We start from the raw sequence: 19,438 nt of genomic DNA on the forward strand, positions 1-19,438 counted from the left end.
CTTGAGATACGGGTAGCAAATATACCTCTATTTGCGATCGTCAAGGTATTGAGCTGGAGATTGTATTTTGGTAAGGTCAGTGAATAGTGCTATAATAATACAAATGTTCCCAAACTTAAAATTTGCCTCCATGGTCTCCCAAAGAGTTCTCTGAGTAATTAAAATTCACTTATAAACTAGTTTTCTTCTGTATTTCCTTTTTCCTTCTTCTCATTTAGAATCTGTAGGACCTGGTTACAGCAGGCATATGCTTGAATAGAGGATTAAAGAAATGCTTTTGATCTGGATGGTAATTGATATGCAGAAGGAAGTAGTACAAGTTACGTGTTGGGTTTTTGGTTGGTGTTAATTTTTTTTTTTTAAAATACAAGTAGTCTGTGATATCCATTGTAATAAATTAATGTCAAATGGAATTTGACAGATTAGAAGAAAGTCCTCAAATAAATAAAAAATATATGCAAACACATATATGAAGGATTGCAGCTCTTTTATGAAAAATTTCCTTAAGGTGACTATCATGTTATTCTACATAATATATTCCAGGCTGTCTTTCATTTATAATCCAGTAGGTGTTGTCTTTAATCTTTGAGGACTTAGTCACAATAATGAGCTTTTCGTGGTGTGATTTTTTTGTTGTCACTGTACCCTCCCCCCAAGCTTAAGTAATTGTTACCAGAAGAAATAGAGTTTTTCCCCTTGTGGAATACAGTTTTCACTCTTAAAACCCAACAGCATTTAAGGTTTGTTAGGGAGCTTCTGCAGTACCTGCTTTAAAGGATCACCTGCAAGGCTTGGGTCAAACAAGAGGACCTGAAGGGTGCCTCCAAACCTGCAGTGCTTACATGGATGTTAATTTCATACTCAGGTCCTGGCTGGATTAAAGGCTTTAATTATGTCATAGCTTTTGGCAAGCTGTGCGTAGTTACTCATGTGCATAGCATGACTACAGGTGTTGTCCACACAGGCAGCCAGCGGCAGCGTGATCAAAGGAGAAGAATCAGCCCCTACTTGAAAACCACCCTTCACCTGAGCCCGGCCGCCCTTGCACCCAGCCCCGTGTCCATGACCGCCTCTGCTAGAAGTATTGATGGTTAGTGGCCCTTTCCCGAGGGGCAAACCGAGGAGGGATGCACTGCTCTCGGGAGCTGAGTTCTTGCGCTGAGGTGTCGCGACTTGGAAGTCCTTGCGTCTCTTCTGCCTCTCCCTGGCTCTGCGGAGATCCAGGCGCTGGCCGAGGGCTGGCCTGGCTCCGGCTGCCTGCCCACCTGGCTTCCGGGTCCTCAGTGGCCTCAGACCCTAGCTCAGAAACCTGGAGCCACTTGTGGAGACGTGGAAATCCCCGTGACAGGCCGTTTCGAGAGCTAGTGAAGTCTGCAGGTCAGCTAATTTGCTGCAAGGGTTTTTTGTGAGCAGTTTGGCATCTACTGTAGCTACTTATTTAGATGCAAGTGCTTTGTTATAATGAAGGTGCTTGTACAAGCCACAGGCTGCTAGAAGGCCTTTCTCAGCAGGGGCAAAAGAGAATTTTCTTTTCCCCTTAAGGTTCCTAAAATGGATGATTATACATGTGTTTGCTCTGAAAGCAGTAAGCCGTAAGGCAGCACGCTGGGATCTGAAAACTCTGGTTAGCGATAGTGACTGTGGCAATCGATGGCCTCCTGTGGAAGCAGCAATTTTTACAAATTTTAACTTTCCGCTTAAATATTGAGTAGCTACAGCCATAGATATGATCTGGTGTAAGCTGGTTCATGGGGAGCTTCACAACGGGTCGGATGATTCACAGTTTGCCTGCTCTGTTTGCTCCAGCAGAGTGAAAGGTAGGCGGTTGTTTTTACAGCAAAGAATAAGTCAGTTTTATCCTGCTAGTGCTTGTGAAAATATCCAACGGGTAATAGCATAGATAGGCAAGAGATTTCCATGGGGTGTCTTGTTGAAAAAAACATTGTGGGGAGAGTCAGACTAGATTCCCCTCTCTAAAACACAAAAGATCCAAAAGATTTTGAAAAGATTTTTTTGTAAGCAAAAGGGGGCTTGATGTACCTGTTTGATACCTGCTACTGTACTGGCAGCTGCAAAGTTGTGCATTGTTGAAGGACAGAGCAGACACCGTGCCTTTGAAAAGACCCTGTATAGGCTCTCCCTCTCCTTAGAGACCTGCAATATTGAGCTGTTCCTCGTAATTTTGTCTGGCCTGTTTCTTCTGGGGCCTTTTGTCTTGTGAGCCTTTCAGTATAATCTTCTGGATCAAGAATGAAGCCTTCAGATGTGCAATGGAGATTTTTTTTTTAGGTGCACCCTCTTCCCACTTGGATCTGTGAGAACCCTGTTACTATTGACTTCAGTGAAATCCAGATCAGACCCGCGGTGACTTGCATTTAAAAAACACTATCCCTTCAGGTAGCCCACACCCTTTTAAAAGCAGTTGGGTGAACAGTAGGAAGTATATATGCTAAATACAAACTGATGTAACAGTATTATAAGTCTGCATATTTAGAAGTACGTTACCTTGAATTGTTTTGGGACAAATGCATCGTGTGTCCTGTTGTGATTGCTTTGGAGTGGCCCACTGTTCTCCTTTGATTACACCAAAAAAAATTTGAACACGTGAATTTTCGTCGTAAATATCCAGATATTTTTGTTCTAAGCTTGTGCATAATGCAGTCATTCAGTAATGCAGGAGAATGTCGGAACTACTTTATATGGATTTAGTAAAGGTAATTATTTGTGGGGCTGGCTGGTGTCTAACCTTTCTGAGCTTTCTTTGTATGTCCCATACCCATGTAAGAGGGGTCCCAGACTCTTACCAGGATCAATAATTGCTACTGCAATGCAAGTGCTGAATAATTTTGTACTGAGTAGTTACCGGCCAGCTTGGGATAGAGGAAACAAACTGAGTTTGAAAAGGGCTGGTGTGTATGCTTTTTATCAGGATTGCTTAATAGTTTTTTGTGTTAAATGCAGCATCAGGATCTTGGCTTGTTGGATGCAAATGTATCGGCTCTGGTTTCCGTCAGAACGGTCTGCCCTGGTAATCTGGGAAATAAAAGCCAAACTTTTGGGGGAGGATTTATTATAATTCCTGTATCAAAACTTGCCCTTAGGGTTTATGTGGTAATGATGTCAAACCCCGTTTCTTATCTCTTTGCAGAAAGGACGTGTTTCTGACGGCTCCCCAGCGCCAGGGGTGTGTGGGAGGCTCCAAGGGACGGCAGGTAGGTACAGTGAAACTATCGGTACACCCCCCCCCCCCCCCCCACAGGAAGGGGGCTGTGGTGGATTCATGGTGGCTGTGTAACTTTGTTAGTAAAACAAACAAATACACTGCAAGAACACTAGGGACTTATGTTTTCCCATATGAATTAAGGATTTAAGGATAAGCTTGATTTATTACTTTGTTTTGCTTCAAGACCAGAATACTTCTCAAGAAACTTATCAGAAAAGGGACTTTTTTCACTTGGGAACACACTGTATTTTTACCTGTGCTTTAGCTATCACTGGAAGGTCCCGTTCAGGATTGCAGCCCTCCTGTGCTACGCAGTTTATGTGTGTGAGGGGGTACTGGGCTTACTTTCAGAGACGTTTGTGCCTTTGAAAGTGTTGCTGGACACGTAGGATTTTTTTTTTTAAAAGCACACGTGCCTATTGATTTAGACACGCAGGTACTTTTGTGAGTGCTGTTAGTTGCCAGTAGGCATCTTCAAATAACTTCGAGTGACTGTTTCAGTCCTATGAGCCCGAGAAGAAATGAGGGAGAAGCTGAGCAATGTTTTGTGTTGTGAGAGTATGTTTAAGTGGTAGGGAAGACGGACTTGGAATTTCAGGGACTTGGTCATTTGAACAGTTCTCATTGCAGCACTGACACTGTCACAACCCAGGTTCACTATCTGGGAGAACCCAGTGAGGCAGAAAAGGGTCTTAAAACACATCTCTCCCCTAGGCAGCTCTTGCATTCTGGATAGGGGATAGCTCAACATCCAAGTTAGCAGAAAGTGCTGGCACTGCAGCTGTGGTTAGGCCCACTGATTATCCTTGTACTTTTACATAAATAATTTGTGTTTAGTTTGCTTCTACGCAGCCAGGCTGAGGACCCATGGCAATGGCTACAATCTCTGATAGCTCAGAGGTCGACTTGTCCAAGGCTAGAGTTAGCTTTCTTTTTCTTAAAGAAAAAGCAAGCAGAAGCAAACTCATCTGTTCTTTCCTGTTGCTCTTTGGAATTGAAGGCTAACATGATATTTCTAACAATGCACCTATAATCTGAAAAATAAGAACTTTAATCTCGTATTTATCGTCTTGTAATCTTTGGGGGGGGGGGTTTGCATAATACTTTGTCTTCTTGTAACCTTTGCCCAAAAAAAAGTGCATAGAAGTAAAGGAAAGAACAGGAAGGTGAGGTTAAAAAAAAAAAAATGGATCTCTTCAGGTATTCCACTGAACATTATAAATATTCACTGCTTTAAGCTCAAGCGTTAGTTTCCTGAGTACTACTTGGTGGTATATTTGTAATGCAGAATCAGGAAAATAGTAAATTTCTGTCTTCACAGAACATTTCAGCCTAAAACTGGGAATTTCATTTTCCTCAGAATTTTTATCCTCTTTCAGCACTAGGGCATCCTCCAGCAAGCTTTGTGGTGGAGGTAAAGACCACATGAAATTGTCTGAAAAAGCTTAATCTAATTTGTAAGCACCTAGCAACTACAAAGTATTTTGGTTACAGTTTGAAATGTAAATAATCCCGTGTTCTACATGTATGTTAGTCATAAAGGGCTACTGGTCTGCTAGTTTGAGGTTTTAACTTACCTCAGCAGAAAATGAGTTCATACGTATTGCATAATAAGAAAAAGAGTGTAAAAATGATGTTTTTCGTGAGACAGTCTAAAAATGGCACTGTGCTTGAGGTTTTAAAGGGTGAGAACTAAAGCAAAGGGTATATCCAACCTGTCCTTGCTGGTCTAAAATAAATGAACTACGTAAATAAAACTCAGCTGTCAAAGGTAAATTGCACATTTCTTACTGTGTAATTTTGATTGCTTAGAAAAAAAGCATTGCTAACTTTTTCTTCTATTTTTGGAAACAGAACTTTGGGCAAATTGAAAAAATTGGGTTTAAGCAAAATCTCACAGTGGGAGTTCTGTGGTTTGTTTTTTCATGTATGAAGCCTTAAAATCTTTGTTATCAAATAGGCATCAATAAACATTGAAGCAGGTCTGTATTCTGTTAAAGCTTTCAGAAGCCTTTGAAGAAAGTTATTTTGGGAGAACTTGCAATTTATGCCCTCTGACAGATGAATCCTTTAACCCCCGCCTTTTCTGCTGGAGGAAGCAATTTGGTTGTAAATTTGTCTGTCTCCGCATATTGAGCTTCATATCCCTCATCATAGTAATTTATAAGTTTTATAAACACATAATTTTTCTTTTTTTTTAATCTAAAAATAGCAGGGTAGGCTGCCTGGGAAACCTGCTGTGATTTTTTGCTCCTGACGGCGGGAAGGGAGGGTGCCTCACAGTCAGTTGTGGCTTACTGTGAGGCCCTCGTTTGCTGTGCCTGGACAGCGAGTGGTGTGAAGGTGATTTCACTGAGAGGTAGGGAAGTATATACATTAGAAAGTCTTCCTTCTATCCCAAAGGAGGGTGGTCTTTTGTCTGGCAGCCTCACCAGGGCTTGCATCGCCTCTGGTCATGTAGTTGTGCACTGGTTGTGTTGGGGAGGAGGAGGAGGTGGCGGCAGGACGGGTGGGAGCATAAGCACAGAGTAGGTGGGGGACTGCAAGAGAAGATAACCATGGGGAGGAGAAGAAAGTGCAATACAATATGGGAGGAGAATGATGTGGACGCTTGGTGTGCCTGGGGAGTCATGAGAAGAGAGACAGGATTAGGCCCTGGGGGGGCAGTGCCCTTCTGGCTTTCTGTAGGGAGAGGCTGGATACTCTCTGATGCTACCGATCATTTCCTGGGAATCACAAGGATCCCAGCTATAATGCTGACTGCTGTGGGTGCGTCAGTAAACTCTCATACGGTTTTAATCTTCATGGAGAAGATAAAGATAGATGCATTTAGTAATTTGTGTAATACTGAGCAGAATTCAGAAGTTGCACAATGCAACTAAGTATTTATTAGAAGAAAAAAAAGATTTCAAAACCAGGGTTGCAAAATTGGGCATTTCCTAACTTTGAAATCCAGAATTTAGATAGCGTGTGCAAGTATCGCATGTACAAGATACACACCTGAATTCAGTTCTACCGTGCTGACTGGGGGAAAAGACACTGACCTCTGGGTTTTTGATGTTGCGTTTTATTACTTGTCAAAAAATTAATTTGGTACTGATAAGGTTTGCTGAATTGACATCTGTGAAAGATGACATTTTATGTTCACAAATACCTCTTTGTGCTTACTTTGCCTCTGTGTCCTGGAGGATGGGAAAGATGGCAGTCGTCTCCCCATTGTTGGTTTCTCAGCTTCTCCCATTGCAGAGCTAGAGTTTTGCAGTTTTCCAGTAGGTGGATTGGAGTACTGTTTCTTTGATGCCCCCTGACACAGACAATTTGAGAGCCAGGTGTTTTTCTATCTTGGTAACAGTCAGGATATGCCATCGCAACTCCCTGCTTTTATAATTTGTGCTGTTATTCCCAATTAGCAGATAGGCAGCCTGAAATTTTTCTTTCTAACAGTTTTGATTTTCTGTCCTTTGAGGGAGCAGAAACTCGTCTCTTCCCGTTTCTCTGCCTGTGCACTAAAATTACGGATGTCAATGGAAATGTTCACGGCTCTGAATTTCCAGCTATGCTCTGCCAAATGGACAGGAGCTCTGTTGGTTGTTTCTTCGTCTGTAGTTGCCCTGTTTTTAGTCACAATAAACAGAAGCATTATGGAAAACTCTTGCAAGTAGTGTACATACCATTTTGCTCCAGTTTGTCATTATACATTGATTTAAAATCACCAGCAGCAGAGTGCCTAAATTAAAATTACTGGTTTAAATTTACCTCAGAAGATTTTCAGCAGCTTTACAGAAAACAGAAAAGTGACCTGTGGTCACTTTTAATTAGAGTTTAATTAAGTAACTAAGCATTTCAAGTTTCTTTCTGCTTTACATCTTAAATGTTTAGTTTTCAAGCAAATTGTGGCTCATTTTTAGAAGTAAAACCTAAAGCATTAGGAGACCTAACTTTCCAGAAATGCAAAGCACTCAAATCTAATCAAAGCCAGTGAACACTGATGGAGCTGATCTGATCTGGAAATTAGGCCATTGTCTGGGCCTTTTTTCTTTTTTTTTTTTTTTTTCTTCTCCTTCTACCCCTTGTGTTACATAAAACCAGGTTCATATTAGATTATGGATGACTTCCCAGTGGATGTCAGTGAAAGAGTTACTCCATATAATTTTCAGCACAGGGAAGGGAGGGTGGGGAGAGAGTAATTAAATTGAAGGCTAAATTAAAGGACAAGGTCCTGAGTGCATTTTCATCTCTATTTAAACTGATAGGAATGAGAACAATGGATCTTGCACGATTGGGCACATAACGTTCACTGTAGTCTGTCTCACCCCCTTTCTTAACATGCAGAATTTTACCTTAGATAGACAAATAATGTCCCACAAGTCAAACCTACTAATGTGAAAAAGGGCCTGTCTTGCAAACCTATACAGTGGGAATGAAATGACAGATTTCCGCTTTGTGTGGCCAGAGCAATTCTCCTGCCATGCAGCAAAGTAGGCACTAACTAACCCAACCAGACCTTTTGTCTTCCTCAGAAGGTAACGTTACTTGTTTCAGATTTTGTTGTCATTCTGCGTTTTCTGAGGTAGGTGAGCTAGGGTGGGAGTGTAAGGAGACTCAGGATTTCCCTTTATGAGGGCATAGATTTGCTAATCCTATTTTAAAGTCCGGAAAGTTTACAGGACTTCAGAGTCATCTGGAGACATCTGTACCGTATGGTATTGTACATAAATGATTGCTTAGTGTTGGGACTGATACTGAATAATGATGTTCTGCCTGTCTCTTTTTTAAAAAAAATCAAGAGTTACTAATGGGAATTGATTATTACACAGACTTTTTCAGTAACAAAAGGTGGCATGAAAAAAAGAATTAGCAGTGTGTAGAAATAACATCTCAAAGATCTTTCTTCAAACTGCTGTTTTTCCCTTTACGTTTCCATTAAAATAAAATTGCTAAACTGCCTTGAACTTAATCATTGAACTACTGTTCACTCTCTAAATACTTACTTGTAAAGCTATTTGTCTCAGAATACATTTGTGTGATACCTTGCAACTCTTTTCAATGTGTTGGAGAGCAAAATGTAGAATTGCTTCTGTATAATAATGAACAGGAAGGGTGCAAGACAGACAAACAAGCCTAGTAAGCTTAACTGAAAATATGATGCCTTAAAAACCAAAATTATTTATATGATCCATTACAAACAGTTGGATCTGATCCAAAGTGCTTACCAAAACTAGAAAAATATAAACAATTATTTAAGTCACAGGTTCAGCTTGAGCAAGTTGTGGTTTTGTGTGGGTTTTTTTTAAGTAGAGAACAGATTTGTAGGAATAAAAGAGATTTTTTAAAAAATTATTTTTAACCTTCTCTGTGATCATTGAGTAAAGCAGGTGTAAAAGCTTTTAATGTATTTGTCCATCTTCTACTCAGCCACGTTACTTCCATGTTCATAGCAGATCTGCTGGCTGCACTTCCCCGAGGTTCCTTGCCTTTGCCTGCTAAAACCTGGGGCCTCTCCCTCCCAAAGAGACTTTGAGCATCACGCTTGCCCTTAGATATGTTCTTACTGCAGCTTTGCCTTAGTTTTTTACTTCTGTCCTCCTCAAGTGCTGCCCCTTTCCTCTTGAACGCTGATAAGGATTTTGCAACCCTCCCTTGCCCTCACGCTGGATAACCTCTAGGTATTATGGTTATCTTGGATTGTGGTGTGTCTCTTGGTAGTGTCACAGTAGTGTCTCAGGCTATGGCACGGTGTAAATCTAGCAGCTTCTGTGCCTTGCTGCAAAGGACAATGTGCTTTGCTCACATCCCTCAACCCCTGACCCCGAGTGTACAGCCCCCAAAATTTATCCATATGCAATAATCTAGTCATGGATAAATGCATTTGTTTCCCCTGGTAAATACTTGCAAGAGCCTTGACCTAGGAGTGGTTGTAGGAAGATGGGAGCAGTGGAGACTCACAGAAGATGGTGTAGAAAGCAGTGAATGGTTTTGGTGATTGCTGAGGCCAGAGCCCTTTCTGGGCCTGAGAGTAATGGGTGGCTCACAGACAGAGTGAATTTCATAGGACTATCTAGCAATTTTAGTATTTAAGCATTTTCTCCCCTTATTTTTGTATGCAGTGCATTAGCTCTTTGTTTCTCTTGCTGTATTTCTTTCTACCCACACACACGTTGAGTGCATTAGTAGCCTGAAAAGACCTTGCTAAAAATGACGCTTCTGTTCGTCAGATCCCAAGGATGTGAGGTGCGGCAGGTTTGTATAACCGATGCTTAAGAGCAATGCTGCACCTCTGATGTCCTTTGCTCTCTGAACTTAGCCATAGAAATTTTTGTTATCTTGGTTTATCATTTATCGAGAGGTGGGATTTTCTTTGACTCGCTATTAAAAGTAAGAAAATATGTAAACTAGAGTTGAATTTTGTGCATTAAACATAAGTGAAAGTTCAAAATATTTATACGTGGTGTTCTAGATTGAAATGATTGCTTTCAATTATTGCCTATTTGCCATGTAATGTGTGGCTTGTTTAAGAATTGTATTTTCACCAATTAATGTACTCATTATCCAAATTAATCTATGCAGACAGCTGTAGAAGTATTGCAAGATTGGTGCATACAACGTGCTGTTTTTGGCAGTAGTCATTTTGCTTTCTCTTCTACTTCTTGCTCCCCTCCTCTCTCCACAGCATCATCTATTTCTGCAACGAAACAAAAGAATGTGCTCAGTTGCGCTTCTCAGCAGCTCCGTGGCCTATGGAGAGTGTGGGCAGTCTCTGTATACAGCATCCTGGAAAATGTGCGTTCTCTTGAAGAAGTGATCTGCTGAAAAGCACGTACTTGTACGGTTGTTCCAGCCTGCTTCGTTGCACTGCTCTCAAGGTCTGAAATGCCTGGTCTCTAATACTCCCTGGGATTTGCATTTCTTCTGCTGAAGAAACGCTAACCTGCCGCAGTTACCCAAGGAGCCCTGAAGAGTAAGGACGCTGAAGATGGCTCTGTGTGCTTTTTATGCAGTTTGGGGTTTGTTACTGGAAATGGCCGTAGCATTTGGCCCAGTACCGAGGATCACTTGGGAACACAGAGGTAAGAAGAGAAACTTCAGTAATGTAATATGGGACGCTGCCGCGACCTCAGGGTTTCTGTGGGATCTGAAACTCCTTGAGGCGGTATGTTCTTCCAGCCTGCTTGCTGCAAGTTTGGTCAGATGTTGCTGGCGTTGCTCAGCTTATGAAGTGCTTAGGACCAGAATATTCAAAAGTGACTCGGGCAGTGGGTTAACTGATTTCGGATCCTTCAAGCAGTTCTGAAAACATAGCTTTTTAAAGGAGGAATTTCGACTTCGGCTTTCACAGCTGAAGGATCTTGCAGCTGAAGGGTGCTTCAAGAGACAAACCCAATAGCTGTATTTTGTTTTAATCAAATTATTTTTATTTTGAGTCTGAACATATTAGCTGGGGAGGTGCATTTTGCTAATAATATTTTTTATGCTTTTTCAAACTGAGATCTATTTTGACACTAAGCCATCCTGTGCACAGAATAAATCACCAGGTGAAGGAAGGATAAGCATTTGGCCCTCTTCTGACAGCATTATGTGGTACCTAGAGTTGAAACAATCTTTTTCACAGAACACCACTTTCCCTGTGTTTGAAGTTGCAGCAAATATTCGTAACCTCCCAATACAATTAGCAGGAGTCAGCAAATGTGGCACAAAGAGAAGTAATAGGGATCAGAGAATCCTTCAGCTTTTGGTTTAATAATTTAGCCTGGGTCTGAAGAGAACTCTAAAGCAAGGACTATAGAGTAGTTATTTGCTGCTGTTTGTGAAAATCCTTCCTGCCCCTCCCCGCCCCCCCCCTTTTTTTCCCTTTTTCTCCTTTCCCCTCCTCCTGCACCTCCATGTGTCATGGATGCTTTAGGTTTTACAAGGTTTTGTGTTTGGGTCCTCCTTTTCTACTAGTTAGTTAGCAACAATTACTTACCCAAGTGTGCTGTAACCAAACAAAACCAAAAAAGTATATGTGCAGGATGAAGAAGCAGCCTCAAATAAGGATGTTAAATACTGAGCAGTCATAGTGTAGGAAAAGATAGATGGAGATTAAGAACGTAGTAACAGTAAGCTGATTTATGAGATGACTGTAGGAAGTGTTTTTCCTGTTTATTGGTATAGCAATTAGTGAGTTGCTGATGTAGCTTTTCAGAAAGAATGATCTAGACGAGGCTTGTAGTTCCTGCTTAGGCTCCTTGGTGCTCCTATCTTGTATGATAGTTAAAATTCAGCAAGTTGCTGTTTAATGGTATTACAGGTAATGCACTGCAGAACCACATCCAAATTACTCAAAATAAACGGAATTTATTTTCATTCCTGCTATTTCTCCTTGTCTCTGTCTGCTAAAGATTGTTGCATTTAAATATGGGAAGCCTACTTTGAATAGGAGGAGGAATTTAGTTCAGTGGAGGAACAAACGTGTAGTTGTATGAACCAGTTTATCCATTTGGGGAAAATTTTCCTGCCAAGTAAAAGATTTTAAAATGACATGCTTGAGAATATCGTTTAAAATGAATGTTTCCAAAGTATTACAGCTGAAAATGTGCAATTTCTAATGTTAGAATTGGGAGCAATAATACATTGTTTTCTGCCTGTATCGTAAAAAGCCACGCTTAATTAATCTTGTGATAGTCTCTTGCACAAAATACCGTCTCCCAAGCTTTCAGTCATTTTTCCGTTATGGTTGTATATGCAGAAAAAATATTCTTATATATTAGTCATTTTGTGTCATCTTTGTCCGAGCCATTCTGTTCCAGTCTGCATGCTTCCCCTTTCCACTGCCTTTTCCTCGTCTCCCTCTTTCTCTCATCTTCTTCCTTTTCGTCTTGATTTTCCCTCATGTTATTTCTTTGTCATGTGCATTTCATCTCAGGTCTCCACTTCAAAATCAGGTTATTGACCCTCTGTAAATGGTTCCTTCTTAGCTTCTGTGCCTTCTTTCTGCTGTGGTAATATGCTGAAATGTCGTCTTTTAAGGTGCAGGATTTTTTGTGATGTTTGTTTGGGGCTGTTGCAAGGGATATGGTGACTGACCTGATTTTCCACAGTAGGTGGGTACGTGAAAAGGAGAAGGTGAGGAAGGACCTGACGGTGGATGTGTAAAATGAAAGGTTAGAAAAAAGGGAATTAACAGGTAGAAGAAAATGAAGGAAGACATGAGTTACAGGGATCACTACAAGAGGAAACATTTAGGCATTTGAAATTGAAAGAGAAAGCGGGGACCAGTGATTTTGATGTTGTTGATGGGAGCTGCTGTTTCTGCTGAACCAAGCTTCTGAGGGGTCTCTCATCTGTTATGTGGGTTGTCTGAACTAACCGTTGTTGTTTGCAAGAAACCCAACAGCTGTTAGATAACTTAGAAAAATGACCCATAAACTCGATCCTAAGTGATTATGTTTCTTCATGTGGTGCTATTTTTCTTTCATTTCAACAGAGGTCCAGCTAATACATTTTCATGAATCAGAAGTTTCAAACTATTCAACCTTGCTGTTAAGTGAAGACAAAGATGTTCTGTATGTAGGAGCCAGAGAAGTGATCTTTGCATTAAATGCGGTGAATATTGCTGAAAAGCAGCATGAGGTATGCATTTTAATACATTATCCTCCATGTAAAAATCATGCTCCAAATTTGACTTCATTTCCTGATATCAATAGCACTGCACTTTAGGTGGTAGATACCTAAAAGAGAAAATACTCTGTGTGGGCTGCTGCTGTGTTATTTCTGGAAGATGCTATAGGGTAAAATGTGCCATCGGATGAGAGGAAGAAATGAGAAGTTGGGTAGAAACAAACCTAAGGAGACCTCTAATTATTTTCTTCTTGGGGACAGGATGCTGGACTGGAGGGACTTCGGGTATCATTTGTAATGGTGGTTCTTTTACATATTTTTATTATCAGGAGTGGGCCATCTCCTGTAAATCTGAATCAGAAGGTAATCTAATCCGAAACAGAAGCCAAGTTGGAGCTTGCTCAGAATGACAGGCTGCAAACGTGCTTCAAGTGAAATGAGGGCCCTGTCCTTTCGGTTTCAGCTTCTGTTTTGTGTCTCTAGTTGTGTCTGCACAGCAAGCAGCGATGCAGACAGGTCAGATCCAGCTTGCTCAGAGAAGTGCTCTGGTTGTGCTGACGCTGGCTTCTCAGAGTAGATTAGCCCATGCAGACATCTGCTAACGTTATATTGCTTCCTGTCCATCCCAGGCTCCTGCTACTCATTCCATCAGCAGCACAGGCTGACACTTAGAGGTGCAGCATGGAGTCCCACCCAGGATGTTTTAGAAGATGCTCATATGATTTTTAATGAACAAAATGTTAAGATTGGGCAATTTCATCAGCATATAAAACTTGTTTTCTGAGTGCATGTATCTGTCAAAAGTTGTACTTCTCCGTATAGTGTAAATTGGTCCAATAAGTTTCCTTTGACTACCCCCCCAAGTGTTTTTCATTCAAGTGTGAATGAAATTGAGAAGTACTTAAAGTAGAGAAGTGCTTAAAACAGTTACAGTTGCATTTCCCTAATGCATATGGTAATGGCAACTTCATTAGCAATTTGAAGGGAAACATCATGATAAACCCAAAAGATAATAGCTGTGATTTAGTCCCACTTAAGGCACATGCATTTGGAAGTGTCACCTCCCCAGGAAAGAATGGATTTGAACCTTTGAAAGCTACTTGTAAAATGGCTTGCATTTGCAGCAGATAATCTTAGGATTGCCTTTCTTTCGTATGTTATTGCAAGATTTTTCAGACCTTGCATTGAATTAAAGTGCGTTGAATGTGCCTTTTTGTTGCTTGTTTTTTCACTTAGTTACACTGGAAGGTCACCGAAGATAAAAGGACTAAATGTGCAGTCAAGGGCAAATCAGAACAGGTATGTGCTTTTATTGAACTTTGAGAAAGATGATGTACATTTCACTTCAAGAGGAGTGATGTTAAAAGAAGAAAGGCTCCAACTGTTTGAAATTAAAATTTTCAAATAATCACCGAAATTCTTTAATTAACTTGAGCTGTAGAAATTGCAGCATGCTGAGTCTTTTTTTTTTTTTTTTTAAATTCTTAGTTCATTATTTCTTCCTGGTGAATATTATTTGAATGTTTGAAAATCTGAACACACCCTGATGTGTGCTTAATGTTACAAGTTTTTCCATTAAAATGATAAACCAGTATTACTTTCACTGAGGTAGTTGATAGCAACTGTTGTGTTTTGTTATTGCAATAATTCCTCCCCAGCATTTGATTTTACAAAATGACTGATAATTTTGTTTGCTTTGCTTTAGGGCATAGAGTTTTTTTATTAGGCCAGTGCTGTTCCGCCGGTGTATTTTTCACTAACGACATATATCCTTATTGTGGTGCTCAGCGGGTGTGCCCTTGCGGCAGCACCTTGCTGGTGTGGCTGCTCAGGCAGCTCCCCAGCACCTGAGCAGTCTGATCTCTTGCCAGCTCGGCAGTGCAGGCAGCTCAGCCCCTGGGATCCCTTGGTGTTTCTGGGAACCGCGGACTCCTCACGACTGCTAGTGCGCAGGCTAGCTTGCTCATTTTGCCTTTCTGTGGAGATGGTTTACTTGAGATGGTTGATTGTACGTGGATGTACCTTTCCCCTTGTGTAGGGCCACTTCGTTTAGTGATACGGTAAAGTGAGGGTTTGCTGGGCAAGACTGATGGTCAGGCTTTTAGCACAGGTTTGAACGTGGAAGTCTGCAAGTCCTGCAAATACAAAAAGCAGTCCTACTCTACACTTGCAGGGATTTGACATGAGCACCCATGAACCTGCAGCCTCTTTGGTTCACACTTTGTTGTAAAACCCCAGGTGCTGCATCCAGGGCTGATAGACATCCTGCATTCATGGGGCTCCTCGAGGTGGGAGTGGGCTCTCTCCCCCTTGGCTCAGCTTACTGCCTTTCCTTGGACTGACAACCATCAATACATTATCCTAACACGAGGTGTGGCGGATATTTAAGGGCCATTTCCTCCTTGCCTGTCTCTTATCTGAGGATGCACTCAGAGAATGTTATTTCTGAATGTGTTCTCCAGGTTCAGTTGGGGTTACTAGTAATAATATTCACATACAGCCACGATGAATATGAGATGTGAATTTCTCTCATATGCGTATGCATACAGTTTGGTGGACGGTGTATGCATCTCCACCAGTCCTGTGCAGAGATTATTGGTGTTAGTTAGAAGGGATGTTAGACCCCATAAACAGGTACTTTGCCAGAGCTCCAAACTTCTCTCCCTTCTTTTTTTTTTCCCCTCCCCCAGTTTAGCAAGTCACATTTACTGCCAGCCTTTTTCCTCATGTACTCATAAACTTTTACTATAAGTCACATTTATGTTGTAGCCACGATGTTTTGCAGAGTGCAAGTAGTTTCAAAGGGTCAAGGTGTTAAGCCACTACTACTATTTCTTACACAAAAATGAGCAGTCCTCTCCCCCACCCATCACCACTATGCTGTTTAGAGCCAGCAAAAAGCATTTATGCAGCTGTTCAAGGGCCTCATCTGGCAGAAAACTGGTTTTGCTCTTTTCCCCCCCCCCGTTTTCTGCCATACTGAACCCTCCATACAGTCGCAGAAAGACCTTCTCATAAGAAGGAGGAGTAAAGACAGTGCTTATACTTGCTTAAGTAATTTATGGAACTACAGTACAGTGGTGGTATCTGGCTGTGTACTAGCAAGAATTAAGGGGTGGTAGTGTTACTGTTTTTTTCCCTCTTTCTATATGGGTGTTTAGAGTTGTTTTTCGTGGTTATTATTCTGAAACTTTATGGTGTTCTTTATTCAAGGCTTTGCTCAAACTCCTTGTTCTATTTCAGAGCCAAAGGAATTAAGAAGCTTCCTCGGATAAAAGAGCAATTGATATCAAGGATTGAAAAAAAAGGACAGATATAAGTGACGAAGCTTTATAGTTAATTTAATGGTATTAGAGGTTTCTCTCTTAAGGAACAACCTTGACTATCACTTGCTGTTTCATCTAGGCTCACAAAGGATGACAAAGTCTAAAACTTACTCCATGTTTAACTAGTTGTTCCCATGTATCAGGTGTGTCTTTGGAGCTTGTGCTTTCATGGAACAATTTGAGATACGCCCTGCTGAGCGTATGGTACTTGGTCATGCTACCCTGATAGGTATACTGAGGCAGCTGCGCACTGCTGGCGGTAGGAAACCAGATGCTGCAGGACTAGAGCTCCTGGAGATTGCAGGGAGATGATGTCCCAGTGGTGATTGTATCACCCAGCCTTACTGGTGTGGTGTAGCATAAGTAGCGGGTAGCAGATGAGCTGACAGCACAACTTCAATTGTTAATTTGTGTTGGAATGTGGAAGCTGGTTTATCAGACTGGTCCTTTTCTCATTCTCTATTACAGACAGAGTGTCGTAATTATGTGCGTGTCTTGCAACAGCTGAATGATACTTTTCTCTATGTGTGTGGAACTAATGCGTTTCAGCCAACATGTGATTACCTGGTAAGAATGTACATACGTTTTGACCCAATACAACTGTAACTTAAAGCAGCTCATTTAAAAAATGAGTTAATCTCCATTCCCGAAGACTGTTGCAATTTCAGTGCCGGTCGTAATGTTTGGAGTACTTATTACTCTGTCCCACAGTAATGGTAGAGTACAGAAATAAACCATACTGTTCCTTTTTCAAAGCGCTTACTGAACTGTTGATTTGTCTTGTTTAGCTGTGGATTTGCTTTTTCTTAGCTTTCATAATTCTTTGCATCTTGTGCATTAGCGTAAAACAATTTCTAAAAACGAAATGACATTCTTTGCAACTTCCATCCGTTACCGAATCGCCCTGAAATTTCTCAGATTCCTGTCTCTGCTTGTCTTGTCTCTGCTCCTGGCTATGCCACAGCTTCACGGTGCTGAATGCTTCAGAGTGAAGTCTTGGCGCAAAATCAAGCTGCCTTTTCTCGCTGCAGACTCTTGTACCGTTCTCCTTACTGCAGCTCTTAACAATTCTGAAATTGGGAAATCTTGTAATTGTTTTGTTCTTTTTTGTCTCCCCTCCTTGAAAGTCTGCCTGCCATGACCTCTGGAACATTGCCTTTAGCCTCCAATGTCTTCATTACACGGTATAACTGATCACTTCCCCAGTACTGTGGCTACAGTTCTCCATCATCTTCCTGATCCTCATTCCCTCGGTTTTTAAGGGATTTATAAAGTAGCAGTGGAAGTACTCGGTTGCTTTTTAAAATTCAGTTGGATTATGCCCCATCTTACAAATTTAATATAATCTCAAAAATTGCTAAATCCACTTCAGAAAGCCTTCTTGATTTCTAAAACTCTACATTTTTGTGCAGGTTAGTTCAATAATTGCCAGCTCTTTCCATATATCAATTAACTTCTCTGCATTTCCTACTTTCTGGCTTTTTTGGGTGCCCTTTCTTGAGATCTGTCTGGATTTAGCTTTTCGTCTTCTGTTCTTTTCTGCTCCCGTCCTCACAAATCATACGATCACATTTCCTCTCTGCTGGACTCGATAAGATTTTCTGAAAAGGCATATGCCTTTTATAATCTTACAAAAAATACCTTTGATGCTGGAAGTTGATAATGTAGTCCATTATTTGGTGTTAATTTTTCAGTTACCTTTGCACGAGTCAAGTGGCTGAAAGAAAAAGTTGTTTTGTGGTTTGCAACTTAATTTTTTGCAGAATTTAATTTCATTTGAACTTGGAGGTAAAAATGAAGATGGTAAGGGCAGATGTCCATTTGATCCTGCTCAAAGCTACACATCTGTTATGGTTGGTAAGTTCAGACTTTGCATACCTCATTATTATGTATAAAAATGCATGATTTTTTCCACTGTCTTTCTCAAGTCTCTCAATATCAAAATGGTAGATGCATCCATATTTTTACATCTTTACTGTGTATCTAGATAGACATTAAAATACTTACGTAGTCAACCTTAGCATATTTCCTAAAAGGAGAACTTAAAACTCCAGGTTGTTTCAGAAGCAACTTTTAAAATACTGATTTCTAAACTATATTTTCAGGTGTTTAACATATTTAGTCCAGGTAGTCTAAATGTTCTTCGACTGCCTTTGTCGTATCAATTACTGTCATTTCAGTAAATTTAACAAGTAGAATTTTTTAGCTGTCCTGAAGACATATCCATGAGACAGAATAGGGAAGTGAGATGTTTATTGTGAGTATATTACTGCATAGACACTGGATAGATACCACTGAATCTTGATTTGGTGAAACCAGAGTTCATGGCTGTACCCTGGTGTCACAAGATAAAAGAGAAGCTCAAAGTAACACGAAACAGGAAATGAGAAACAAAAGAACACTCCCTGCGTTGTTGCCTAAATTCTTAAAAGTTGAGTTTGAATAATGGTGGCATAGAAGGAGCATAAAATAATTACTTCTGAAACTTCTGTGCATTTCTTAAGTAAATTTACATGTTTGTACATAAACGTTTACATGTTAAGTGTTAAAGTATCACAAAAACAATGCTGACTTTTGCCAGTTGCTTGTGTTAGAGCAATAATAAACCCACGTGTGGAAGTGTTAGCCTTGAGAATGGTCAGCAGAAATGTAAACATAGAAGACATGTCTGGGGCAATTTAGAGGAAATCCTTGTTTATCTTTTCTTGTGGGAAGTTTAAGCTTACATAGTCTCCTGAAATATTTATGTACCCTTTTTTGTATCCAGTGCATAAGAAAGTCTAAAATATTTGGTTTTGTGTTAAAGATGAGGAGCTTTATTCCGGAACTTCTTACAATTTCTTGGGAAGTGAGCCTATTATTTCACGGCACTCTCATCAGAGCCCTCTGAGAACAGAGTATGCAATACCTTGGCTTAATGGTAAGTGGGCATGAAAACTGGTCCAACCAAATGGTTCTTCCTTCTTCAGTGTCACACTTGCAAAGAGTTTAAGTGTCTTGGGGTGTCCCTGGGGTAAGGGGCAATTGTCTAGTATCAGAGAATGGATTTTGTTATACTGGCATACACTGACATGTGAGTGTGTGCTATCAAGAGATTTTATTTTGAAATTTCATGATTTTTATCAGCATTGACAATGAAAACAGCTTCAAGACATACAGGCTTCAACTTGATATTAAAGGGCAACAGTTTATTTTATAGCTACTTGTTCATCCTTGCAATAATGCAGCATAGTTATGATATATTAAGGAAGAGAATGGTTTTGTCTCTAGTGGGTTTTCAAATTGAGCTGAT

The 19,438-nt window shown here is 40.6% G+C and overlaps 1 protein-coding gene across 2 annotated transcripts in view; it reads left to right on the plus strand.

Moving 5' to 3' along the window:
* SEMA4D (semaphorin 4D) overlaps positions 1-19,438 on the plus strand; it is a 101,284-nt gene that overhangs the window by 53,576 nt on the left and 28,270 nt on the right. For both annotated transcript variants that reach the window (XM_075136743.1, XM_075136742.1), the window contains exons 2-8: positions 3,149-3,212; positions 9,894-10,290; positions 12,687-12,832; positions 14,057-14,119; positions 16,615-16,713; positions 17,910-18,003; positions 18,953-19,066. In XM_075136743.1, coding sequence (XP_074992844.1) covers positions 10,197-10,290; positions 12,687-12,832; positions 14,057-14,119; positions 16,615-16,713; positions 17,910-18,003; positions 18,953-19,066 — 610 coding nt within the window. In that variant the 5' untranslated portion in view covers positions 3,149-3,212; positions 9,894-10,196. The remainder of the gene's footprint in view (positions 1-3,148; positions 3,213-9,893; positions 10,291-12,686; positions 12,833-14,056; positions 14,120-16,614; positions 16,714-17,909; positions 18,004-18,952; positions 19,067-19,438) is intronic.

This window comes from Calonectris borealis, chromosome Z (genome assembly GCF_964195595.1).
Source record: "Calonectris borealis chromosome Z, bCalBor7.hap1.2, whole genome shotgun sequence".
NCBI classification, from domain to species: domain Eukaryota; kingdom Metazoa; phylum Chordata; class Aves; order Procellariiformes; family Procellariidae; genus Calonectris; species Calonectris borealis.